Source organism: Schistocerca serialis, chromosome 5 (assembly GCF_023864345.2).
Source record: "Schistocerca serialis cubense isolate TAMUIC-IGC-003099 chromosome 5, iqSchSeri2.2, whole genome shotgun sequence".
Lineage (NCBI taxonomy): Eukaryota > Metazoa > Arthropoda > Insecta > Orthoptera > Acrididae > Schistocerca > Schistocerca serialis.
In genome coordinates, this window is record NC_064642.1 from 402899553 (window position 1) to 402921932 (window position 22380).

Here is a 22380-nt window from a genome sequence, read left to right on the forward strand (position 1 = left end):
GTGTAATGTGGCAAAGCACCAAGATGCACTTCTTAGCTGTTGTCGAGAAAATCGACAGTTAAAAGAAACCGTTGCGGTGAAATATTCTCTACGATGAAAGGTTTACTACAGCGTCGTGGCGCAGCGGTAAGCGCTCGGGTTAGTAATCCGAAGGTCGCAGGATCGAATCTCGCACCATGCAAATATTTTTGTTTTTAGTATTTGTTTTTTGTAATGGCAATCAGTTGCAACAATTATGCATACAATAAGTTGTTGAAAGTCGTTTGTCGTGGAAAAACTGGCGACTTCGAACATCATTATGCTTTCCGCAAACAAAGTTGTATTTCACAAATGTTATTAATTGTCTTCATAATGTTAACCACGTATAGTTAACGGAAGATGTAGAAACGATATTCCGAAACGAATACATGTAGCGTAAGTCAAACGTTCGAATTAGAATAGAGACCCCACGAACACAAATTCGCTGTGGCAGGTATGAAATATAAACTCCGTTACTCGCTCGTTACACTTGAAGGACAGATGTTGAATGGGCCGAAACGAGCCGCCGCATAACAGCGTAGTTACCTGACAACTTTGAAAGAAGGTAGATGGGGTCCCTAGCGCAACTAATAACATCGTCGAAAATCAGTGCGGACGGGAGAGCTTTGGTACACCCTGTTAAAAAAACGGAAAAATGGAGGCGGTACAATCGGAGAGCGATCCGCCTTCACCAACATGCATAAGCAATGCATTAATAGTATATACATATTTGAATTACAAAAAACTAATAATAAAAAAAATTGCATAGCGCGAGATTCGATCCGGCGACCTTCGGATTACAAACCCGAGCGCTTACCGCTGCGCCACGACCCTGTAGTAAACCTTTAATCGTAGAGAGTATTTCACCGCAACAGTTTCTTTTAACTATCGATTTTCTCGACAACGGCTGAGAAGTGCATCTTGGTGCTTTGCCACATTACATCTCTGGCCATGAGCTTTTATTATGCGCAGTATGAATCGAATCTGAATTTCACAATTGGCGGCCTCCCCTTGTAAGATAAATCGTAGGATCACTACTGCCTCGCGTAGTTCTATGTTTCTCCTGAACCCGAACTGATCTTCCCTGAGGTCAGCTTCTACCACTTTTTTCCACATTCCTGGCACTATTCTGCAATCGTGATTTATTAAAGAGATAGTCCGTTGACAGTTACACCTGCCACCACCTGCTTTCTTTGGAAATTGAAAGTCTGAGGGTATTTAGCCTATCTCACACACCAGGGCGACAGACGTCATGGGATAGCGATATGAACGTATGCAAATGGTGGGAGTATCGCGTATTCACGGCACAAAAGAACCATGCACTGAAGGGGCTGTGGTTTGTACTCAGGATATTCACATGAAAAGGTTTCCGACGGGCTTATGATCGCACGACGGGAATTAACAGATTTTGAACGCGGAATGGTAGTTGGAGCTAGATACATGGGGTATTCCATTTCGGAAATCGAAAGGGAATTCAATATTCCGAGGTCCACACTGTCAACGGTGTGACGAGAATACCAAATTTGAGGCATTACCTCTCACCAAGGACGACGCAATGGCTGACAGCCTTCACTTAACGACCGAGAGCAGCGGCGTTTTCGTAGAGTTGTCAGTGCCAACAGATAAACAACACGGTGTAAAATAACCACAGAAATCAATGTAGGACATACGACGGACATATCCGATAGGACAGTGCGGCGAAATGTGGCGTTAATGGGCTACGGCAGCAGACGACCGACGCGAGGGGCTTTGCTAACAGCGAGACATCGGCTGCAGCGTCTGTCCTGTGCTTGTGGCCATATTGGTTGGACCCTTGACGACTGGAAAACCGCGACCTCGTCAGATGAGTCCTGATTTCAGTAGGTAAGAGGAGATGGTAAGGTTCGGGTGGGACGCAGACCCCACAAAGCCATGGACCCAAGTTGTCAGCAATGCACTCTGCAAGCTAGTGATCATAATGGTATGGCTGTGTTTATATGAACTGGACAGGGATCTCTGGTCCAGCTGAACCGACCATTCGCAGTCATTAATTGACTTCATGTTGCAAATATGCCACCAGGCCACAACTGTTGCCGAGTGGTTTGAAGAACATTCTGGAGAATTTGAGCTAATGATCTGCCACACAGATTGCCGACATGAATCCCACTGAACATTTATAGGATACGATCGAGAGGTCAGTTCGTGCACAAAATCTTGCACCGACAAAATTTTCACTATTATGGACGACTATAGAGGCAGCGTGGTTCAGTATTCCTGCACGGGACTTCCAGCGACTTGTCGACTCTATGCCAAGTCAAGATGCTGCATTGCGCCAGACAAAATAAGGTCCGACACGATGTTAGGAGGTATTCCATGACTTTTGTCACTTCAGTGTATTTCTAGCACATCTGGTGGAATAGTTCGTCATAGCCGGCTCTCCCAAGGATTTCAGTAATTTCGAGGGAATTTCGTCAACTCCAGGGGCGCTGATGTGACTTTAAGAGCTCTTTCAAATCCTTCCCACAGTATCATATCTCCCATCTTATCTCCATTTATTTTGTCTGACCTTTTATAATGCTGCTTGAAGTTCACTTTTCTTGTATAGCTCTTCTATGCTTCTTTCTTGCTAAGTACTGGCTTGTCATCTGAGTTCTTGTTATTTACTCACGTGCTTCTCTTTCCTCCAAATATCTCTTAATTATTCTAGAGGCAGCATCCACGTTTCTCACGGTTACGCATGCTTTTACAGCCCTGCATTTGTCCTCTAACTGCTTAGACATCTTGCACTTTCTGTAATTCTGATTATGTAGACAGATGTATCCCCCTTTGCCTTTATTTGCTGCATTTTTATGTTCTCTCTTTTAATCTATTAAATTTGCTATGTCAGTTTACTTTTGTTGCGTGACAATTTAAATTATAATTAACAATGAGCTTTTGGTACGAAGTGATTTTACGTATAGTTCGAGTTCTTGCAATCGATCTTCGATTTTCGAAAATGTCACTAGGACTCTCATGAAGACTGGTAACTGAGGAAGTACTTTAATAATAACGGTTCTGGTACGACGCGGCTTATTCGTTGTCTTCAGGATGAAGGAATCAAATCCTATTGGACAAAGTTAGAACAAGTGATGGTTTGCTTCTAGCGCGGTCCCGTTTCGCACAGGACGTCTTCATCTGCTGCCAGAAGCCTTCATAAGTGAGGTCGCTTATATGCATTTCCGATCTCGCGCGGTTATGTGCCGTTGTAAGGCCACCAAATTGTGCCTTTTCTTCTGAATGTAGCGCAAAAGGATAAATTGGAGCTAGTAAACAAATACTTCTTCAACAGAAATCCGGGCAGCACTACACGTGTTACATCGTCAGTCAGACAGGTAATACGAATGACTTTATTGTCGACGACTAGGAACATTCAGAAGGGAAATGAATGGCAGCCAATATTAAAGAAATGGTACAGGAAGTAGATGAAGGTGAGATGGGAGATTTGATGCTGCGGTAACTATCTGAAAGAGGACTTAAGAGAATTACTGAGATCCTTGCGAGAGACGGCTATGACGAAACTATTCCACCTGACATGCAAGATGTATGAGACAGGTTAAATAGCCTCAGATTTCAGGAAATATGTAATAATTCCAATTCCAAAGAACACAAGAATAGGTGTGAGTGCTACGGAACTAGCAGTTTTGTAAGTCATGGTTGCAAATAATAGCAGGAATTGCTTACAGAATTATAGAAAAATTGGTAGAAATCGATCTCGGGGAAGATCAACTTGCGTTCCTGAGAAGTACAGGAATATCCGAGGCAGTACTGGCACTGCGAGTTATCTTAGAAGATGAGTGAAAAAAGGAAAAAAATACGTTTATGGCTGATTAATTTCCCATGGACTGCGTTCACTGCCATGGAGAATTTTTGAAGGACGTTATATTCGCCGTTGACTTTACAATCAACGGCGGATACGATGTCCTTTTACAAAATACGTTTATGACATTTGTAGGGCCAGACTCTGAAGGGTTAGGGATAAAATACAAGGTGAGTCAGCTGTCCCTACCGTTGTCGTTTTATGCAGCCCGCAATGTTACAGCTGGTCTTCATAAACAACATCCGAAATTTTGAATTATTAGTCCATTTCCCCCCCCCCCGCAAAAAAAAAAAAAAATTCAAAGGATCTTTTTGTAGGAAATTTAATGTAGTTAAATTTTATACTGGATACGTTTTCGCTAGAGGCCGTAGTTTTCCACGTATACAGGAGTAAACGTACAATAGTGACCTTCAAACGCACCTCCAGTTGCACACACTGACCCCCCGGTCAGGATTTCTAGTATGTAATTCATGCGACTCCCTCTTACTACTGTACTCCTGTACAAGTATTTGCGACTGCACGAATTATTTCCCCACATTCGACCTCTTTTGGTCTTTATTAACTGGCCTTTTTGAGCCACCAGTGTTTAGTTGAGCATTTACAAATCGTAAAAGTAAAAGTTATTAATGTGTAAATTTTAGCTAACAGTTTTGTGAATTTCCACAACATAAAATAAACAGCTAAATCGTCGTAATCGCCAGGCCTTCTGACAACGAAACTGCTGGACCTGTAAGGATTAAGTTTGGACCGAATTGTCTACGTAATCAGTTTTAGCGTAACGTTTACAAAAGTCGTTTTTCGTTCATTACTCTATCGGGTATGTTTAAGTTAATAATGATAAAGAAATAGCGCAATAGCCCAATCAATAGACACCAAAGAAGTCGATTATGGGGAACTGTTCCTGTAGTCTGAAATTTTTGTACAGTGGTAGGGGAGTGCTACAAAGAACATGCTAGAGATCCTGACTGTAAAGGATGACTATGGAGTGGAGGTGCATTTCAAAGCCACTGTTGTACGTTCTTCTTGAATAACTGGCAAACCGTGGCTTTCAGCGAAAACGTATCCCAATACAGAATTTAGCTACACTAAATTTTCTAAAAAAGGCCCTGCTCGTTCTTCCTGTAGGACTAATTCTTTGAGCGTAGCATGAGAGCGAATGTGAAATCTCAGGCGTCGTTTTGAAGGCCAGCTATAATATTGCTGATTGTATAAAACGACAGCGGTAGGGGCAACCGAATCACCTCGTATATGGAGCGAAAATTTACCTACAACTTGTACAAAAACCATGCTGCAGTTTTAAAAGATGAGGGGCATAAATGGGAAGCAGTTGTTGACGAGGGAGTCATTCAATTTGTACACTGAGCAAACTGTAAAAGAAACCAAGGAAAGATTTGGAAAGGGAATCAAAATTCTGGGAGAGGAAATAAAAACTTTGAGGTTTGACAACGACATTATAATTCTGTCAGAGACGGTAAAAGACTTGGAAGCGCAGTCCTAACAAATGGATTGTGTCTTGAAAAGAGATTGTAAGATGAATGTTAACAGAAGTACAACAAGGGTAATGGAACGTAGTCGAATTAAGTTATGCTATGCTGATGGAAACATTATAAAATGAGGCACTAAAGTAGTAAATAGGTGTTGCTGATTGAGCAGCTAAATAACGCGATGGTTGGGGTAGAGAGGATATTGTATAGAGACTGGCAATAGCAAGCAAAGTTTCTGAGGTTTGGTGGCATCGAATAAAGGAAGTCTTTAGTAATTAAAACTTTCGGGCTAAGAGGCCGTGGTCCAATAGTATAAATACGTCTCCCTGACGTTTCGTTGCCAGCTGCGGGCAACATCATCTGAGGTGAGTCTACGACTGGCTGCTAGCCGCGCGCACTCGCACATTTAAGGAGGGAGATGTCCTCGACTGTGAACGAAGTTCTAGCGCGCGAGGCGCTTCTCCTTCTGACATGGTGGTTTGGGGAGAGAAATTCTTGGCTTTATGGTAGTGCTTGACTTTGTGCTTTTTTTTATATATAAATAAAAGAAAGATTAAAGGATAGTGAGAGGGACAGTGAGAGAAGTAGAAAGCGAACGGCCTAAACGGCTGGCCGGTGGTTTCAGCAAGTCTCCGCTACGTCTGGTGATGGCCTCGCATGATCGTCACTGAACTTGGCCCTGTTATTTCCCTAATGTATAACATTCCCTGTAGTTGTGGGAAGGTTTACATTGGAACCACAAAAAGAAGTATCAATACTCGCCTAACTGAACATAAAAGGAACTGTCGACTGGGACACACGGACAAATCGGCTGTAGCGGAACATGTTTTTGAAACGGGTAACCATGAAATAAAATTTAGTGAGACGAGCGTGCTAGCTAAGACATCGCATTATTATGCACGTATGTATAGAGAGGCTGTAGAGATTTTTTAACACCACAATAATTTTAACAGGAAAGAAGAAGGCTTGAAGTTAGATAAGATATGACGATCGACTCTGTACCAAAGATGTGATAATCGATTACCTTCGATCGAGAGTAATGACGCCAGCCAGAGATAGTTTTACTGTTGACAACACGTGACGAGTGGTGGCGCCCTCTACACGCTCTATATAAACAGGACCTCCACGGCCTAGCAGCCAGTCGTAGACTCACCTCAGATGATGTTGCCCGCAGCTGGCAACGAAACATCAGGGAGAAGTATTTCTACTATTGGACCACGGCCTCTTAGCCCGGAAGTTTTAATTACTTAAGACGCCTGCCGTGAAAGCTACACGCTATGAAACGAAGTCTTTTCTGAAGATAAGAGGGTTGCCCAGAACGTAAGCTCCGATCGGTCGCGAAATGGAAAACACTGTGAAAACCAAAAGGTTTTTATTTGCAACTGTCAGCTACATCTTTCCACTACTTCTCAACACAGTCGCCATTCTGATTCAGACATTTGTCATAGCTGTGTGTCAACTAACCAACACCCTCGTCACTGAAGGAAACCGCCTGTGCTTTCTGCCAGTTCTCTAAGCTGGTCTGTGGCTCGTTCTCTCTGCCAACGGCTGATGTGAGGAGGCCGAACCGCACAATGACCCTGGTTTCGGTGTAGGGCAGCGGTGGGGTGAGTGGACTGCTGTAGCCTGTTGTGGGGTTGTGTACTACTGAGGGCTACGCCGCTGACGAAGCCCCTCCGTCGTTTCTAGGTCTCCAGATCGATACAATACAATGCCTACGACGGTTGCAGCGCGTATTTAAAACAAACCTGCATCCTGTATTTATGCGACTGACACGAAATTTGAATAGATGTTGCATTTCAGATGTAGAAACAAGCATACCAACTTTCGTTTATCTCGCACAACTCCTCCTTGGTGCTGAGATTTTCTTTTCGTCTGTTTTATACTTTACAAAATATTTTGTAAGGAATAAGATCCATAACGATATTGGCACTTGATGCCGGATGGTAGACACGATGGGCAGTTTTAATTTGGGCTGATTCCATTACAAATACCTAACTGAAAATATTTCCATAACTACCAAAGATAGCGCTCTGACGTCTATCATGAGACACCTGATAAACGGCTTCTGCAAGTCAGTCATTAGCTGTTTGCCTGTTTCTGATACGCAGGATGGTCAAAACTAAACTGGCCCGGATACTGGGCACCAAATTGAAATCTTGTGCAAAGACTGTTCAAGGTACTGACGCATGACGTCATGTGTTCTTTGAGTTCACATAACACGATATAATAAACCAACTCTCTTCGGAAAAAAGAAATTGGTGTTTTATTTCCCGTCGACAGCCAAGTCATTAGAGAAGGGGCACAAATCCGGATATATTAAAGATGGGGAATTAAATCTGTAGTGCCATTTGAAAGGAACTATCCCGAAATTCACCTTAAGTGATTTAGGGAAATTACGGAAAACGTAAATGTGGATGGCTGAATGTGGATTTGAGTGTATGTGATTTTTTTTTTTTCTTTTTTTTTTTTTTTGCAGATGTCCTATCATCCTGTCCCTTCTCCTTATCAGTGTTTTCCACATATTCCTTTCCTCTCCGATTCTGCGTAGAACCTCCTCATTCCTTACCTTATCAGTCCACCTAATTTTAAAAAATGGTTCAAATGGCTCTGAGCACTATGGGACTTAACATCTATGGTCATCAGTCCCCTAGAACTTAGAACTACTTAAACCTAACTAACCTAAGGACAGCACACAACACCCAGTCATCACGAGGCACAGAAAATCCCTGACCCCGCCGGGAATCGAACCCGGGCGTGGGAAGCGAGAACGCTACCGCACGACCACGAGATGCGGACCCTAATTTTCAACATTCGTCTATAGCACCACATCTCAAATGCTTCGATTCTCTTCTCTTCCGGTTTTCCCACAGTCCATGTTTCACTACCATACAATGCTGTACTCCAGACGTACATCCTCAGAAATTTCTTCCTCAAATTAAGGCCGGTATCTGATATTAGTAGACTTCTCTTGGCCAGAAATGCCTTTTTTGCCATAGCGAGTCTGCTTTTGATGTCCTCCTTGCTCCGTCCGTCATTGGTTATTTTACTGCCTAGATAGCATAATTCCTTAACTTCATTGACTTCGTGACCATCAATCCTGATGTTAAGTTTCTCGCTGTTCTCATTTCTACTACTTCTCATTACCTTCGTCTTTCTCCGATTTACTCTCAAACCATACTGTGTACTCATTAGACTGTTCATTCCGTTCAGCAGATCATTTAATTCTTCTTCACTTTCACTCAGGATAGCAATGTCATCAGCGAATCGTATCATTGATATCCTTTCGCCTTGTATTTTAATTCCACTCCTGAACCTTTCTTTTATTTCCATCATTGCTTCCTCGATGTATAGATTGAAGAGTAGGGGCGAAAGGCTACAGCCTTGTCTTACACCCTTCTTAATACGAGCATTTCGTTCTTGATCGTCCACTCTTATTATTCCCTACTGCTTGTTGTACATATTGTATATGACCCGTCTCTCCCTATAGCTTACCCCTACTTTTTTCAGAATCTCGAACAGCTTGCATCATTTTATATTGTCGAACGCTTTTTCCAGGTCGACAAATCCTATGAAAGTGTCTTGATTTTTCTTTAGCCTTGCTTCCATTATTAGCCGCAGCGTCAGAATTGCCTCTCCCGTCCCTTTACTTTTCCTAAAGCCAAACTGATCGTCACCTAGCGCATTCCCAATTTTCTTTTCCATTCTTCTGTATATTATTCTTGTAAGCAGTTTCGATGCATGAGCTGTTAAACTGATTGTGCGATAATTCTCGCACTTGTCAGCTCTTGCCGTCTTCGGAATTGTGTGGATGACGCTTTTCCGAAAGTCAGATGGTATATCGCCAGACTCATATATTCTACACACCAACGTGAATAGTCGTTTTGTTGCCACTTCCCCCAATGATTTTAGAAATTCTGATAGAATGTTATCTGTCCCTTTTGCCTTATTTGACCGTAAGTCCTCCAAAGCTCTTTTAAATTCCGATTCTAATACTGGATCCCCTATCTCTTCTAAATCGACTCCTGTTTCTTCTTCTATCACACCAGACAAATCTTCACCCTCATAGAGGCTTTCAATGTATTCTTTCCACCTATCTGCTCTCTGCTCTGCATTTAACAGTGGAATTCCCGTTGCGCTCTTAACGTTACCACCGTTGCTTTTAATGTCACCAAAGGATGTTTTTACTTTCCTGTATGCTGAGTCTGTCCTTCCGACAATCATATCTGTTAGTGGACATTAATAATCCACATTTCGCCTTTGTGACGGCTTGAAGTCTGCTGGGGACAATTTCAGTGAGGTGTTTGAATATTATAATTCATCAGAAAGGCGTGCCATTGAGTTCAGGTCGGGACTCTCGTCAGCCCGACCATTGCAGGAATCTTACTGTCCACAAACCACTGACGCACAAATGCTGCTTTGTGACAGGATGCACTGCTTTGCTGTTACAATCATCGTCTCAGAGCTCTTCCTCTATCATAAGCTTTACTCAATGCTGTACATCGTTCTTTTTAGTGCAATAAGGAAACCACATCCTAACCGCGAAAGGGATCCGTATACCGTAACACCACTTCCTCTGTACCTTACTGTTGGTACTACACATGATGGCAGGTAACTACACTGGAGCGCCAAAGAATGCGTATTCAAATACAGAGATATGTAAACAAGCAAAATACGGCACTGCAGTCGGCAACGCCTACATAAGACTAAAAGTGTCTGGTGCAGTTAGATCGTTTACTGCTGCTACAATGGCAGGTTATCTACATTTAAGTGAGTTTGAACGTGGCGTTATAGTCGGCGCACAAGCGATGGGACACAGCATCTCCGAGGTAGCGACGAAGTGGGGATTTTCCCGCACGACCATTTCACGAGTGTACTGTGAATATCAGGAATACGGTAAAACATCAAATCTCTGACATCGCTGCGGCCGGAAAAAGATCCTGCAAGAACGGGACCAACGACGACTGAAGAGAATTCAACGAGACAGAAGTGCAACCTCTCCGCAAACTGCTGTAGATTTCAGTGCTGGGCCATCAACAAGTGTCAGCGTGCGAACCATTCGACGAAACATCATCGATATGGGCTTTCGGAGCCGAAGGCCCATTCGTGTACACTTGATGACTGCACGACACAAAGCTTTACGCTTCGCCCGGGCTCGTCAACGTCGACATCGGACTGTTGATGACTGAAGACAGTTTGCCTAGTCGGACGCGTCTAGTTTCAAACTGTATCGAGCGTATGGACGTGTACGAGTATGGAGACAACCTTATGAATCGATGGACCCTGTATTTTAGCAGGAGATTTTTCAAGCTAGTTGAGGCTCTGTCAAAGTGTGGGGCGTATGCAGTTTGAGTGACATGGGACCCCTGATACGTCTAGATACGACTCTGACAGGTGACATGTACGTAAGCATCCTGTCTGATTATCTGCATCCATTCATTTCCATTGTGCATTTCGATGGACTTGGACAATTTCAGCAGGACAATGCGACAAATACACATGTCCAAAATTGCTACAGAGTGGCTCCAGGAACATTCTTCTGAGTTGAAACACTTCCCCTGGCCACCAAATGCCTCAGACATGAACATTGAGCATATCTGGGATGCCTTGCAACGTGCTGTTCAGAGGAGATCTCCATCCTCCCCCCCCCCCCCCCCGTACTCTTACGGATTTATGGACAGCCCTGCAGTATTCATGTCAGTTCCCTCCAGCGTCACACATTAGTCGAGTCCACGCCACGTCGTGCTGCAGAACTTTTGCATGCTCGCGGGAGTACTACACGATATTAGGCAGGTGTACTAGTTTCTCTGGCTCCTCAGTGTATATCCGCGCACTCGCCAAACCCAAGCCCTTTCCATCGGATTCCCCAGGCTGTAACGTGATTCATCAATCTTTCCCAGACATCCACTGTGCAGTGGAGTCGCTCTTAACACCGCCTATAGCGTCGCTTCACACTGACTACAAGAATGTGTGGTTTATGATGAGCTCCTCGAACATCGTACCCCATTATTTTTTACTCCCTACTCACAGTTTTTGTGTCAGATGGACTTTTGTCTGTACTCTGTAGCTCAGGAGTAATTACTTCCGCTGATTTCATGCGATTTTTGCAGCTCCCTCCACGAAACATGACGAACACTGTCCGTCAGTAAAGGAGGTCTGCCTGATCTCGGTTGGCCTATGGTTGTTCCTTCGCGTTTCCAACTCACTATCGAATCACCAGCAGTCGGCTTGAGCAGCTTGAGAGGGGTTGAACTGTCCCTGATGGATCTGTTGCACAAGTGACATCCAAGGACTCGATCGCATTCAAGGTCACTGAGCTCTACTGACCAACCCGTTCTATTGTTACCGCTTCGCCAATGACAAAACCATACTCCCCGGTTCCTTTTGTACTAACGGATCCGCCTCTTGTGGCATCTAGTGGAGAATTCCGTAATACATAGGGGTTTCTGGATACTTTTGATCAGATAATGGCCGGCCGCTGTGGCCGAGCGGTTCTAGGCACTTTAGTCCGGAACCGTGCGACTGCTACGATCGCAGGTTCGAATCCTGCCTCGGGCATGGATGTGTGTGATGTCCTTAGGTTAGTTAGGTTTACGTAGTTCTAAGTTCTAAGGGACTGATGACCTCAGATGTGAAGTCCCATAGTGCTCAGAGCCATCTGAACCATTTGATCTGATAATATATTACCACTGAGCCACCTTCCTCGTTCGTTTCTGAAGACATCCAGAACAGGAGGTCTAGACAACTGACAGTACTAAAAAACTAGTACAACCACGTAAAAAGGGTGCCACCTGAGCGCCTGCCTTGGCAAGCACTACATTTCAACCAAACTAGAAAACGGGATATGGGACGTTCAATGAAGAGACAGAAACAGCAATTTTGTTAAATTCTTTAGGTTCAGAACGGACCAACATCCATTCCTTGATATGGAAGAAGAAGAAGAAGAAGAAATCCAGATGTTCCGTTATCACTGTGTTCAGAAACCATCGCTGAAGTGGCAAGCAAGGGTTGGACTGACAGCTTGACACTGAGGTGACAAAAGTCATGGGATATCTCTCAATATTGTATCGGACCTCCTTTTGCCTGGCGTGGTGCAGCAACTCGACGTGGCACAGAATCAACAAGTCGTTGAAAGTCTTATAGCTGTCCATAATTGTAAAAGTGTTGCTGGTGCAATATTTTGAACACGAACTGGCCTCTCGATCGTGCCCCATAAATGTTCGACGGGATTCATGTCGGGTGATCTGGGTGGTCAAATGATTTGCTTGAATGGTCCAGAATGTTCTTCAAAACAGTCACGAAGAATTGTGGTCCAGTGACATGACACATTGTCACCCACAAAGATTCAGTCATTGTTTGGGAATGGCTGAAAATGGTCTCTAAGTAGCCGAACATCCAGAGGACCCAGTCCATTCCATGAAAACAGCCCACACCATCATGGTTCCACCACCAACTCGCACAGTTCCATGTTGACAACGTGGGTCCATGGCTTCGTGGGGTCTGCGCTACAATCTAACCCCATCATCAGCTCTTATCATCTGAGATCGCAACTCATCTGACCAGGCCAAGGTTTTCCACTCGTCGAAGGTCCAACCGCTACGATCACGATTCCTGGACGGGTGCTGCAGACGATGTCATGCTGTTAGCAAAGGCACTTGTTTCAAATAACTTCCGGGAATTCAGCCAGGTAACACTTTCAGCGACCGCCGATATTTCAGCGGGAGAACACCCCGCCATTTTCAAGGCAAACTGCAACGGACAGGCGGCGTACATGCAAATTTAATACCTCGGTTCTCGGACCCAAGCAGGAAAGATAACACACACACACTGAACACTAGTGCCACCAAAGATGGCCAAAGTCAGAGCTATCGATAGTGAGACTATGAATTCGCAGGAGAGGTAGCATTGAGTCTGTCCCTCTGTTTCTTGACAAGGGAGAGAGCCGGATTCCAAACAGAGTTTAAACAGAAACCTCCATCCCTGTTAACAAGGTTGCTCGCTAATTTAATCTCAACTGCCTCCCGAATAACACTGTCCCAATAGCTGGACGTGCATGCCAATATCTCGGTGTTATTATATAACATGGGGTGACCAGTATCCAAGCAATGTTCGGCAATAGCAGATCTATTTGGCTGCTGTAATCGTGTGTGCCGTTTATGCTCAGTACATCTGTCCTCCACGGTCCTGATAGTTTGACCAATATATGCCATGCCGCAGCTACAAGGGACACGATATACACCCGCCTTACGCAGTCCAAGATCATCCTTAACGGAACTCAAAAGTGCTCTAATTTTAGAAGGAGGTCGGAAAACACATTTCACATCGTATTTCCGTAAAATACGACCGATCTTATTGGACGTGTTTCCTACGTAAGGCAAGAAGGCAGTAGACTTAGGTGTTGACTCAGAATTATCATCAATCACCTGATGTACAGTTGGTCGATAGCGCAACGCACGTTCAATCTGTCTATCACTGTAACCATTTTGACGAAATGTAACTTCAAGATGGGACAGCTCAGCTGGCAAAGTCTCAGCGTCAGAAACGATATGTGCCCTGTGTACCAAGGTACGAAGTACCCCTTCACGCTGAGCCGAATGGTGACAACTATTAGCTTGTAAGTACAAGTCGGTGCTACCTCACCTGCGAATTCATAGTCTCACTATCGATAGCTCTGACTTTGGCCATCTTTGGTGGCACTAGTGTTCAGTGTGTGTGTGTGTTATCTTTCCTGCTTGGGTCCGAGAACCGAGGTATTAAATTTGCATGTACGCCGCCTGTCCGTTGCAATTTGCCTTGAAAATGGCGGGGTGTTCTCCCGCTGAAATATCGGCGGTCGCTGGAAGTGTTACCTGGCTGAATTCCCGGAAGTTATTTGAAAGTTGTATACGCCAGGAGTAACTCAGGTCTCAAAGGCACTTGTGTCTGTCGTCTGCTGCCACATCTCATTAACGCCAAATTTCGTCGCAATCTGCTTACAGATACTTTGGTCGTGCGTCCCACATTGATTTCTACGGTTATTTCGCGCAGTGTTGCTTGTCTGTTAGCACTGACAACTCTTCGTAAATGTCGCTGTTCTCGGTCGTTAAGTGAAGTCCGTCAGCCACTGCATTGTCCGTGGTGAGAAGTAACGTCTGAAACTTGGTATTCTCGGCGCACTCTTGCCACTGTCGACGCCGGAACTTGAATTCCCTAACGATTTCCGAAATGGACTGTCCTATGCATCTAGTTGCAACTACCAATCCGCGTTCTAAGTGTGTTAATTCCCGTCGAGCAGCCATGAACACGTTGGAAACCTTTTCACATGAATCACCTGAGCACAGATGACAACTATATGCGAATCGCTATCCCATGACTTTTGTCACCTCAGTGTACCTCATCCACAGCATAAAATTTGAAACGATAAAGGTGCAGGTCCTATTTGATAATATTCTCACACGACAATCTTCACCACTGATTACTGCCTAACGAGAGATTGAATGCCACCAGGTGGTGCTGCGGGCACCAGATTCAATGACGAAAGTATATAAATGGAGCAGAGACGAATGGGGAATCATTCTAGCGACGATACTAGACGCGAAAGAGAATCCACTGACACAAACGACTTTGATGAAGGGCAGATTATTATAGCCTGGGGCCTGGGAACAAAGCACCTTTGAAACGGCGAGGCTGGTCAGCTGTTCGCGTACTGCCGTCGTGAGTACCTATGGAAAGAAACTGAACGACGTTGGAACTACGAGTACGCGACAAGTGTTGCATGTCCATGCCTTATCACGGAACGTAAAGGACGGAGGATTGCCCGCTCTATAAAGTAGAATAGGCGGCGATCTGTGGCAGATCTTACGACACAGTACAGTGCTGGTGCAGTGTTCCGGAGCACACGGTTTACTGCAAATAGCTGAATATTGTGCTCCGCGGTACATAAACCCAACGTGTTTCAGTATTGACCCAATGACATCGCCAATTAAGATCGGAGTGGGCAAGGCGTCATAGCGATTGGATCGTGCATGAATGGAAAAGTGTCGCCTGGTCGGATGAGTCGCGTTTCGTGTCACACAGCGTCAATGGTGAAAATACTTTTCTCGCCGTATTTATTTTGGTCCCCCTTGATCTCTTCTTCAAATGGTTCAGATGGCTCTGAGCACCATGGGACTTAACATCTGAGGTCATCAGTCCCCTAGAACTTAGAACTACTTAAACCTACTAACCTAAGGACATCATAAACATCCATTCCCGAGGCAGGATTCGAACCTGCGACCGTAGCGGTCACGCGGTTCCAGACTGAAGCGCCTAGAATCGCTCGGCCACAACGGCCGGCTGATCTCTTCTCCCTAGCAGTTTTGAGAGGTAATCATTCACTTCTCATTGTCCAAATCTGTTCAGTGAACTTTGCTATGTTGTCCCTTTTTTTCTCATCCTCTTTAGGTTGTGCTCCTCAGTTTTATAAAAGGCATTTTCAAGCATAGCACCACAAAGCTGCTAAAACCTTTGTTACGGACAATTTATGTCACCATCTGATGAACTTGAGAACAAAATTTTGTAAACCACAAGTCCATTATTTTTTTAAAAAATGTACATATCTAGTTTCTGCTGTGGAAGCAACTGAATTGTAGGAAACTATGCAATTAGTTCTGGAAGGAGGAAGACAGTGACATCAAAGACAAGCGTTGTAAAAAAAAAGTTGGCGCTTACGTAAATATTTCTCCGGCTGACGGCAGCATCCAGTGAAGCGTCAACGAAAAATCAACTATACTATTTCTGAAGATAGCAGAGTATTTTATAGCCTGACCTGTTAGAGCACCCTTGAGGACACCAAGAACTGCATCCCACAGCGTTTCGGGGTCGATTTCCACGTAGCCTGGCTCTGGATACAGTAGCTCCACCTGACCACAGAAAAAAAAAATAATCCAGAATTGGTAGCGGCTAAATCGATACCATATCATACACGTCAGGACCATGCTATGTCTGCTTATCTCTGTAGCTTTATTCCAAACAAAAGCTTTTTGTGCTTCTGGTACCACTTCCCGAGTCTCTAGAATCAATTTTATTTTCTCTCTATCGAGACAACTCAGGACACATTCAGTGTTATGAATAATTGTCTGTGCTTTAGAAAGTAGAAGAGGCACTGGCAGTTTGAAGCTTTGAGACGAATGGTGAGTTTTCAGCGTAGTTGTCACGAGCATTGTCCACCGAAGACGAGGCCCAGGTTCGACTGCTATTAATACATCTACCTTTATAATCCGCAAACCACTACATGGTGAGCGGTGGACGGTACTTCGTGTACCATACACTTTCCCTTTCCCGATCAGCCGCAAATGGTGCGCAGGAATAAAGCTGGTATTCGTTAAGTCTCAGTGCGAACTTCAGTATTACTAATATTACCAACATGATCTTTTCGCGAGATATATACACACATACTAATTTGTAGCCCTCTGCTTCGCTCGTGTAGACTGTACGGTCTGCACAGTTTTTTTTTTATTTTCCTTTAATCGAATTTTATATTGTTCAAAAATTGGACCATCAACTAAACTTTTCATCCTAATGAAGGACATGGAAGCATGGTCTTTTCCGAATTGCTGGAGTCGGAAGTCTTTATTACCGATAATGCTGCCTTTGAGTTCTTGTGATGATAATTCCATAAAAACTTTCATCCCCTAAAGGTACATTTATTTACAAGTCAAATGCCAGGTTTCATAGATTTAGCTTCAAATATGTTTCAATGTAATGAAATATTTTCAGAAAAATTTTCATCCCTTATTTCACCCCCTTAGGAGTTGATTGTCTAAAAAACAAGGAAACACGTATTTTTTTAATTGTTAACTGGGAAGCCAAATACAAATTTTCTTAGTTTCAAAAACGCTTTCACAATCAAATATTTCTATACAAACTTCCATCTCTTTTTTTACCCCCTTAGGGGTTGAATTTCTACAAACACTTAAATGCATACTATTTACTAGGGTTGTCCAGAAAGTAAGTTCGCGAAATAGAAACCACAGTGAAAACCAGAAACGTTTCATTTGCAGCAAGTAAGTACACCTTCCTCCTACTTGTCTACATAGTCGCCGCTCCAACTTCGAGACACTGGACTCGCATTCGGAAGGACGACGGTTCAATCCCGCGTCCGGCCATCCTGATTTAGGTTTTCCGTGATTTCCCTAAATCGCTCCAGGCAAATGCCGGGATGGTTCCTTTGAAAGCGCACGGCCGACTTCCTTCCCCATCCTTCCCTAACCCTATGAGACCGATAACCTCGCTGTTTGGTCTCTTCCCCCAAACAACCAACCAACCAACTTCGAGGTTTGTCGTAGTGTTGCATCAACTTTCCAATATCGTTGTCATAGAAATCAGCCGACTGTGCTTTCGACCAGTTATCCACACTGGTCTGCAGCTCGTTTCTGCGGAAAATTTTTGTCTTCATAGCCAGTGGTTCTTGTGAGCAGAGATGAGACTCAGTGAGAGCCAATTACGAACTGTATTGTGAGTGATCAAACATTTCTCATCGGAAATGCTGCAGGAGCGTCTTCATTGCCCCTGCAGTGTGCGGCCGAGAATTGGCATGAAGAAGGAATTGCTCGACAGTTGTGTTATGTGGGCTGCATGACACAGGCGAAATCTCTAACCAGGCCCTCACACTTGGCGAGAGACGCTATGCCCTATGCATCTTTACGAGCTTACTGTTCACTCAAAACTGAAAAGAGCTACGCGACACGATCGACAGGCATACTGGAGACACTGCCCAACACATCTGTGCAAAGCTTTACCGGATTTTCCCAGTGGTTTCCATACGCGACCGATCGGAACCGACTTCCTGGACAACCCTCGTATTTCTAGCCGAGAAGCCAAATACAGAAGTTCTTAGATTTAGCTTTAAAAATGCTTTCATAATTAAATATTTTCAAAACCATTTTTCCCGTATTTCATCCTCTTAGGGGCTGAATTTTGAGGAACACTAAAACTCGGATTTTCTTTATACCTAACGAAGGAGTCAGATACCAAATTTCATAGATGTACCTGTAATGGACTGACAAGGCAGCCAGTCCACAGTGACGGGTAGCCGAAAGAAAGGCATGCGTACACACACGCCGACTGTCGTGACTTCTGGAACAGGATAAGTAGTGAATTCTAATAAGAAAAGTATGCAGCTCCTCGAATACTTAACTTTAATCTATTCTTGTTGTATACATCGTTCTTCTTGAGACATTTATACGATAGCTATCAAACTATGTAAGGCTAATGGCGCCTTGCTAGGTCGTAGCCAAGGACTTAGCTGAAGGCTATTCTAACTGTCTCTCGGCAACTGAGAGAAAGGCTTCGTCATTGCAGTCGCTAGCAAAGTCGTCGTACAACTGGGGCGAGTGCTCTTCCGTATCTCGAGACCTGCCTTGTGGTGGCGCTCGATCTGCGATCACACAGTGGCGACACGCGGGTCCGACATGTACTAAATGGACCGTGGCCGATTTAAGCTACCACCTAGCAAGTGTGGTGTCTGGCGGTGACACCACAGTACCTTTACAAATGCTTTTTTGTTGTTGTGGTCTTCAGTCTGAAGACTGGTTTTATGCAGCTCTCCATGCTACTCTATCTTGTGCAAGCCTCGTCATCTCCTAACAACTACTTCAACCTATATCCCTATGAATCTACTTAATTTATTCGTCTCGTGGCCTCCCTCTGCGATTTTTACGCCCTGTGCTTCCCTCCAATACTAAATTGGCGATCTCTTGATGTCTCAGAATCTGTCCTGTCAACAGATCCCTTCTTTTAGTCAGTTTGTGCCCCAACTTTCTTTTCTCTCCCGTTCCATTCAGTACCTCCTCATCAGTTACGTGATCTACCCATCTATCTTCAGTATTTTTCCGCAGCACATTTCAAAAGCTTGTATTCTCTTCTTGTCTAAACTGTTTATCGACCCTGTTTCACTTGCGTATATGGCTACACTCCAGAAAAATACCTTCACAAAAGACTTCATAACTTAGTCTATATTTGATGTTGACGAATTTATCTTCTTCCTTGCCATTGGCAGTCTACATTTCGTATTCTCTATACTTCGGCCGTAATCAGTTATTTTGCTGCCCAAATGGCAAACTTTATCTACTACTTTAAGTACCTCGTTTCCTGATCTAATTTCTTCGCCATTACCTGATTTAATTCGACTACACTCTATTATCTTTGTTTTGCTTTTGTTGACGTTCATGTTACATCATCCTTTCAAAACACTATCCAATCCGTTCGACTGCTCTTCCATCTCCTTTGCTGTCTCTGACAGAATTACAACTCCATCGGCAAACCTCAAAGTTACAACTTCTTCTCCTTGGGCCTCAACTCCTACACCAATTTTTTTCTTTGGTTTCTTTTACTTCTTCCTTAGTGTACAGATCGAATGACATCGGGGATAGACCACAACCCAGTCTCTCTCCCTTTTCAACCAATGCTTCCCTTTAATGTTCCTCGACTCTAATAACTGCCGTCTGGCTGTTGTACAAGTCGTAAATAGCCTTTCGTTCCCAGCATTTTACCCCTGCTACCTTCAGAATTTCAATGAGAGTATCCCAATCAAGACTGTCAAAAACTTTCTCTAAGTCTACAAATGCTGTAAACGTAGGTTTGCCTTTCCTTAGTCTACCTTCTGAGAGAAGTCGTAGGATCAGTACTGTCTTGTGCGTTCCTACGTTTCTCCGAAACCCACACTGATCTTCCCCTGAGGTCGGCTTCAACGAGGTTTTTCATTCTTCTGTAAAGAATTCGTGGTAGTATTTTGCAATGATGACTTATACTCGCACCTGTAGGCGTCGGCTTTCTTCGGGATTGTAACTCTTATGTTCTTGAAGTTTGGGGGTATTTCGCCTGTCTCACACATCTTGTGCACCAAATGGTAGAGTTCTTCATGACTGGCTCTCCCAAAACTATCAGTAGTTCTTACGGAATGTCGTCAACTCCCAGGGCCTTGTTTCGACTTAGGTCTTACAGTGCTCTGTCAGATTAATACAGTATGTCCCACCTCATCTTCATATACATCCTCTTCCATTTCTCTAATAGTACCTCTAAGTTCATCTCCATTGTATAGACCCTCTATATACTCCTTCCACATTTCAGTTTTTTCTTCTTTGCTTAGGACTGCTTTTCCACTTAAGCTCTTGACACTCATACTTGTGGTTCTCTTCTCTCAAAAGGCCTCTTTAATTTTTCTTTAGGCGGTATCTACTTTTTCGCCACTGAAGTATGTTTCTAAACCCTTACATGTGTCCTCTACTCACTCTTGTTTAGCCATTTTGCACTTCCTATCAACCTCAGTTTTTAGACGTTTGTATTCCCTTTCGCCTGCTTCCTTTGCTGCACTTTTATATTTTCTCCTTTCACCAATTAAATTCAATATCTCCTGTGTTATCCAAGGATCTCTACTTGGCCTTGTCTTTTTACCTATTTGATCCTATGCTGCCTTCACTATTTCATGTCTTAAAGCTGCCCATTCGTCTTCTACTGTATTCCTTTCCCCTGTTCTTGTCAACCGTTCCTTAATCATCCCTCTGAAACTCTCAACAACCTCTGGTTCTTTCAATTAATCCAAGTCCCACCTCCTTACTTTCCTATGTTTTTGCAATTTCTTCAGTTTTAATCTACAGTTCAGAACGAATATACTGTAGTCTGAATCCACATCTGCTCCTGGAAATGTCTTATAATGTCTGGTTCCGAAATTTCTGTCTTACAATTATATAATCAATCTGAAACCTTCTGGTGTCTCCAGGTCTCATTCACATATACAACCTTCTTTCATGATTCTTAAACCAAATGTTAGCGAAGATTAATGTATGTTCTGCGCGAAACACTTTAGAAGTTCTTTAATAATGATTTATTTAAAAAAAGTTTTACCCACTATTTCGCCCCATAGGTGTTAAATTTAAAAAGATTCTGAAGCACTAATTTCTTTCTTTCTGACAGAAAAACCAAACACCAATTGCCATAGTCCTAGCTTCAAAATTGCCTTAATAGCGACATATTTTCAAAAAAACTTTTCATCCGCTATTTCACTCCCTTAGGGTTGGAATTTTGAAAAAACTCTTCTTAAACCACGCCTTCAGTATATGATCAACGCCCTCTCCAAACTTCATGTTTTTATAGTAGCGATTTGCGCTGGGCGATGGTGGGTCAGTCAATCAAGACATTCCCTTTTATACAGGGTGTTCGGCGATTCCCATTATAAACTTCTAGGGATTGTAGGGGGGGGGGGGGGGTGAGTAGATCATATTTTGAATTGGAATCCATGCTCGGAAACGCACCGTTTCCGTGCTACAACCACTTTAAAAAGGGTTGGTAACGCGACTACTTTTATAGGTAATTAAATAGCCGCAACACAGTACATCACTCGTTTTATAATTCTACTCATTCATAGCCAAAGAAATCGCTCGCGTACTCGTTGATGCGTTTCCTTCTACGTGATACAATACGGTTTCTTCCAATTCGGGTGTGCGGCGTCTCCTTGGAGCACAAGTCACGTCTGCTGACGGTGGTGAAGTTACCCTTCCTCGAAGCTGTTGCGTAATTGTGGCGAAAAGGGTATGCGATGGAATCGGGCGTTGTGGAGAACGATCTTCATGAAGGTGACGAGCAGCTCTTCCACTCCCATGAGCTTCGCCGTTCAAAAGGATCATGTCGGTGTAATCTGCAAACGTGTACTCAATCATGTTGCTCTAACACTCACAGGCACGTGAACTAGACTCGAACCAGGTCAGAGACGTAGAACAGATGCCAAATGACATAAGCCGATCCGATGTAACCCCCTCCCTCCATGACTACCCTGTTGCCTGCCTACCTACCTAACAAACATGTTTTCAAACGGCTGTAGCACGGAAACGGTACGTTTCCGGCCATGGTTTCCTAGTCAAAATATTATGGACTCAGCCCCTCTACAAGTCCTATAAAATTCTAACGGAAATTTTAAAACACCCTGCCTACAGGAATAGTACGAAGCAATAATTTGATTGACTTTTCCAGACGCTCTCAGAATTTTAACAGGAAACCGCAACATAATAAATAATAGGCTCTTGCAGCGTC

At 43.7% G+C, this 22380-nt stretch overlaps 1 protein-coding gene across 2 annotated transcripts in view; it reads right to left on the reverse strand.

Moving 5' to 3' along the window:
* Positions 1–22380, reverse strand: part of LOC126481310 (putative glycerol kinase 5) — a 380514-nt gene that overhangs the window by 349639 nt on the left and 8495 nt on the right. The window contains exon 2 of one of the 2 annotated variants that reach the window (XM_050104966.1): positions 16124–16217. The exons of the other annotated variant lie outside the window; for it this stretch is intronic. Coding sequence (XP_049960923.1) covers positions 16124–16217 — 94 coding nt within the window. The remainder of the gene's footprint in view (positions 1–16123; positions 16218–22380) is intronic. 2 annotated transcript variants of the gene reach the window in all.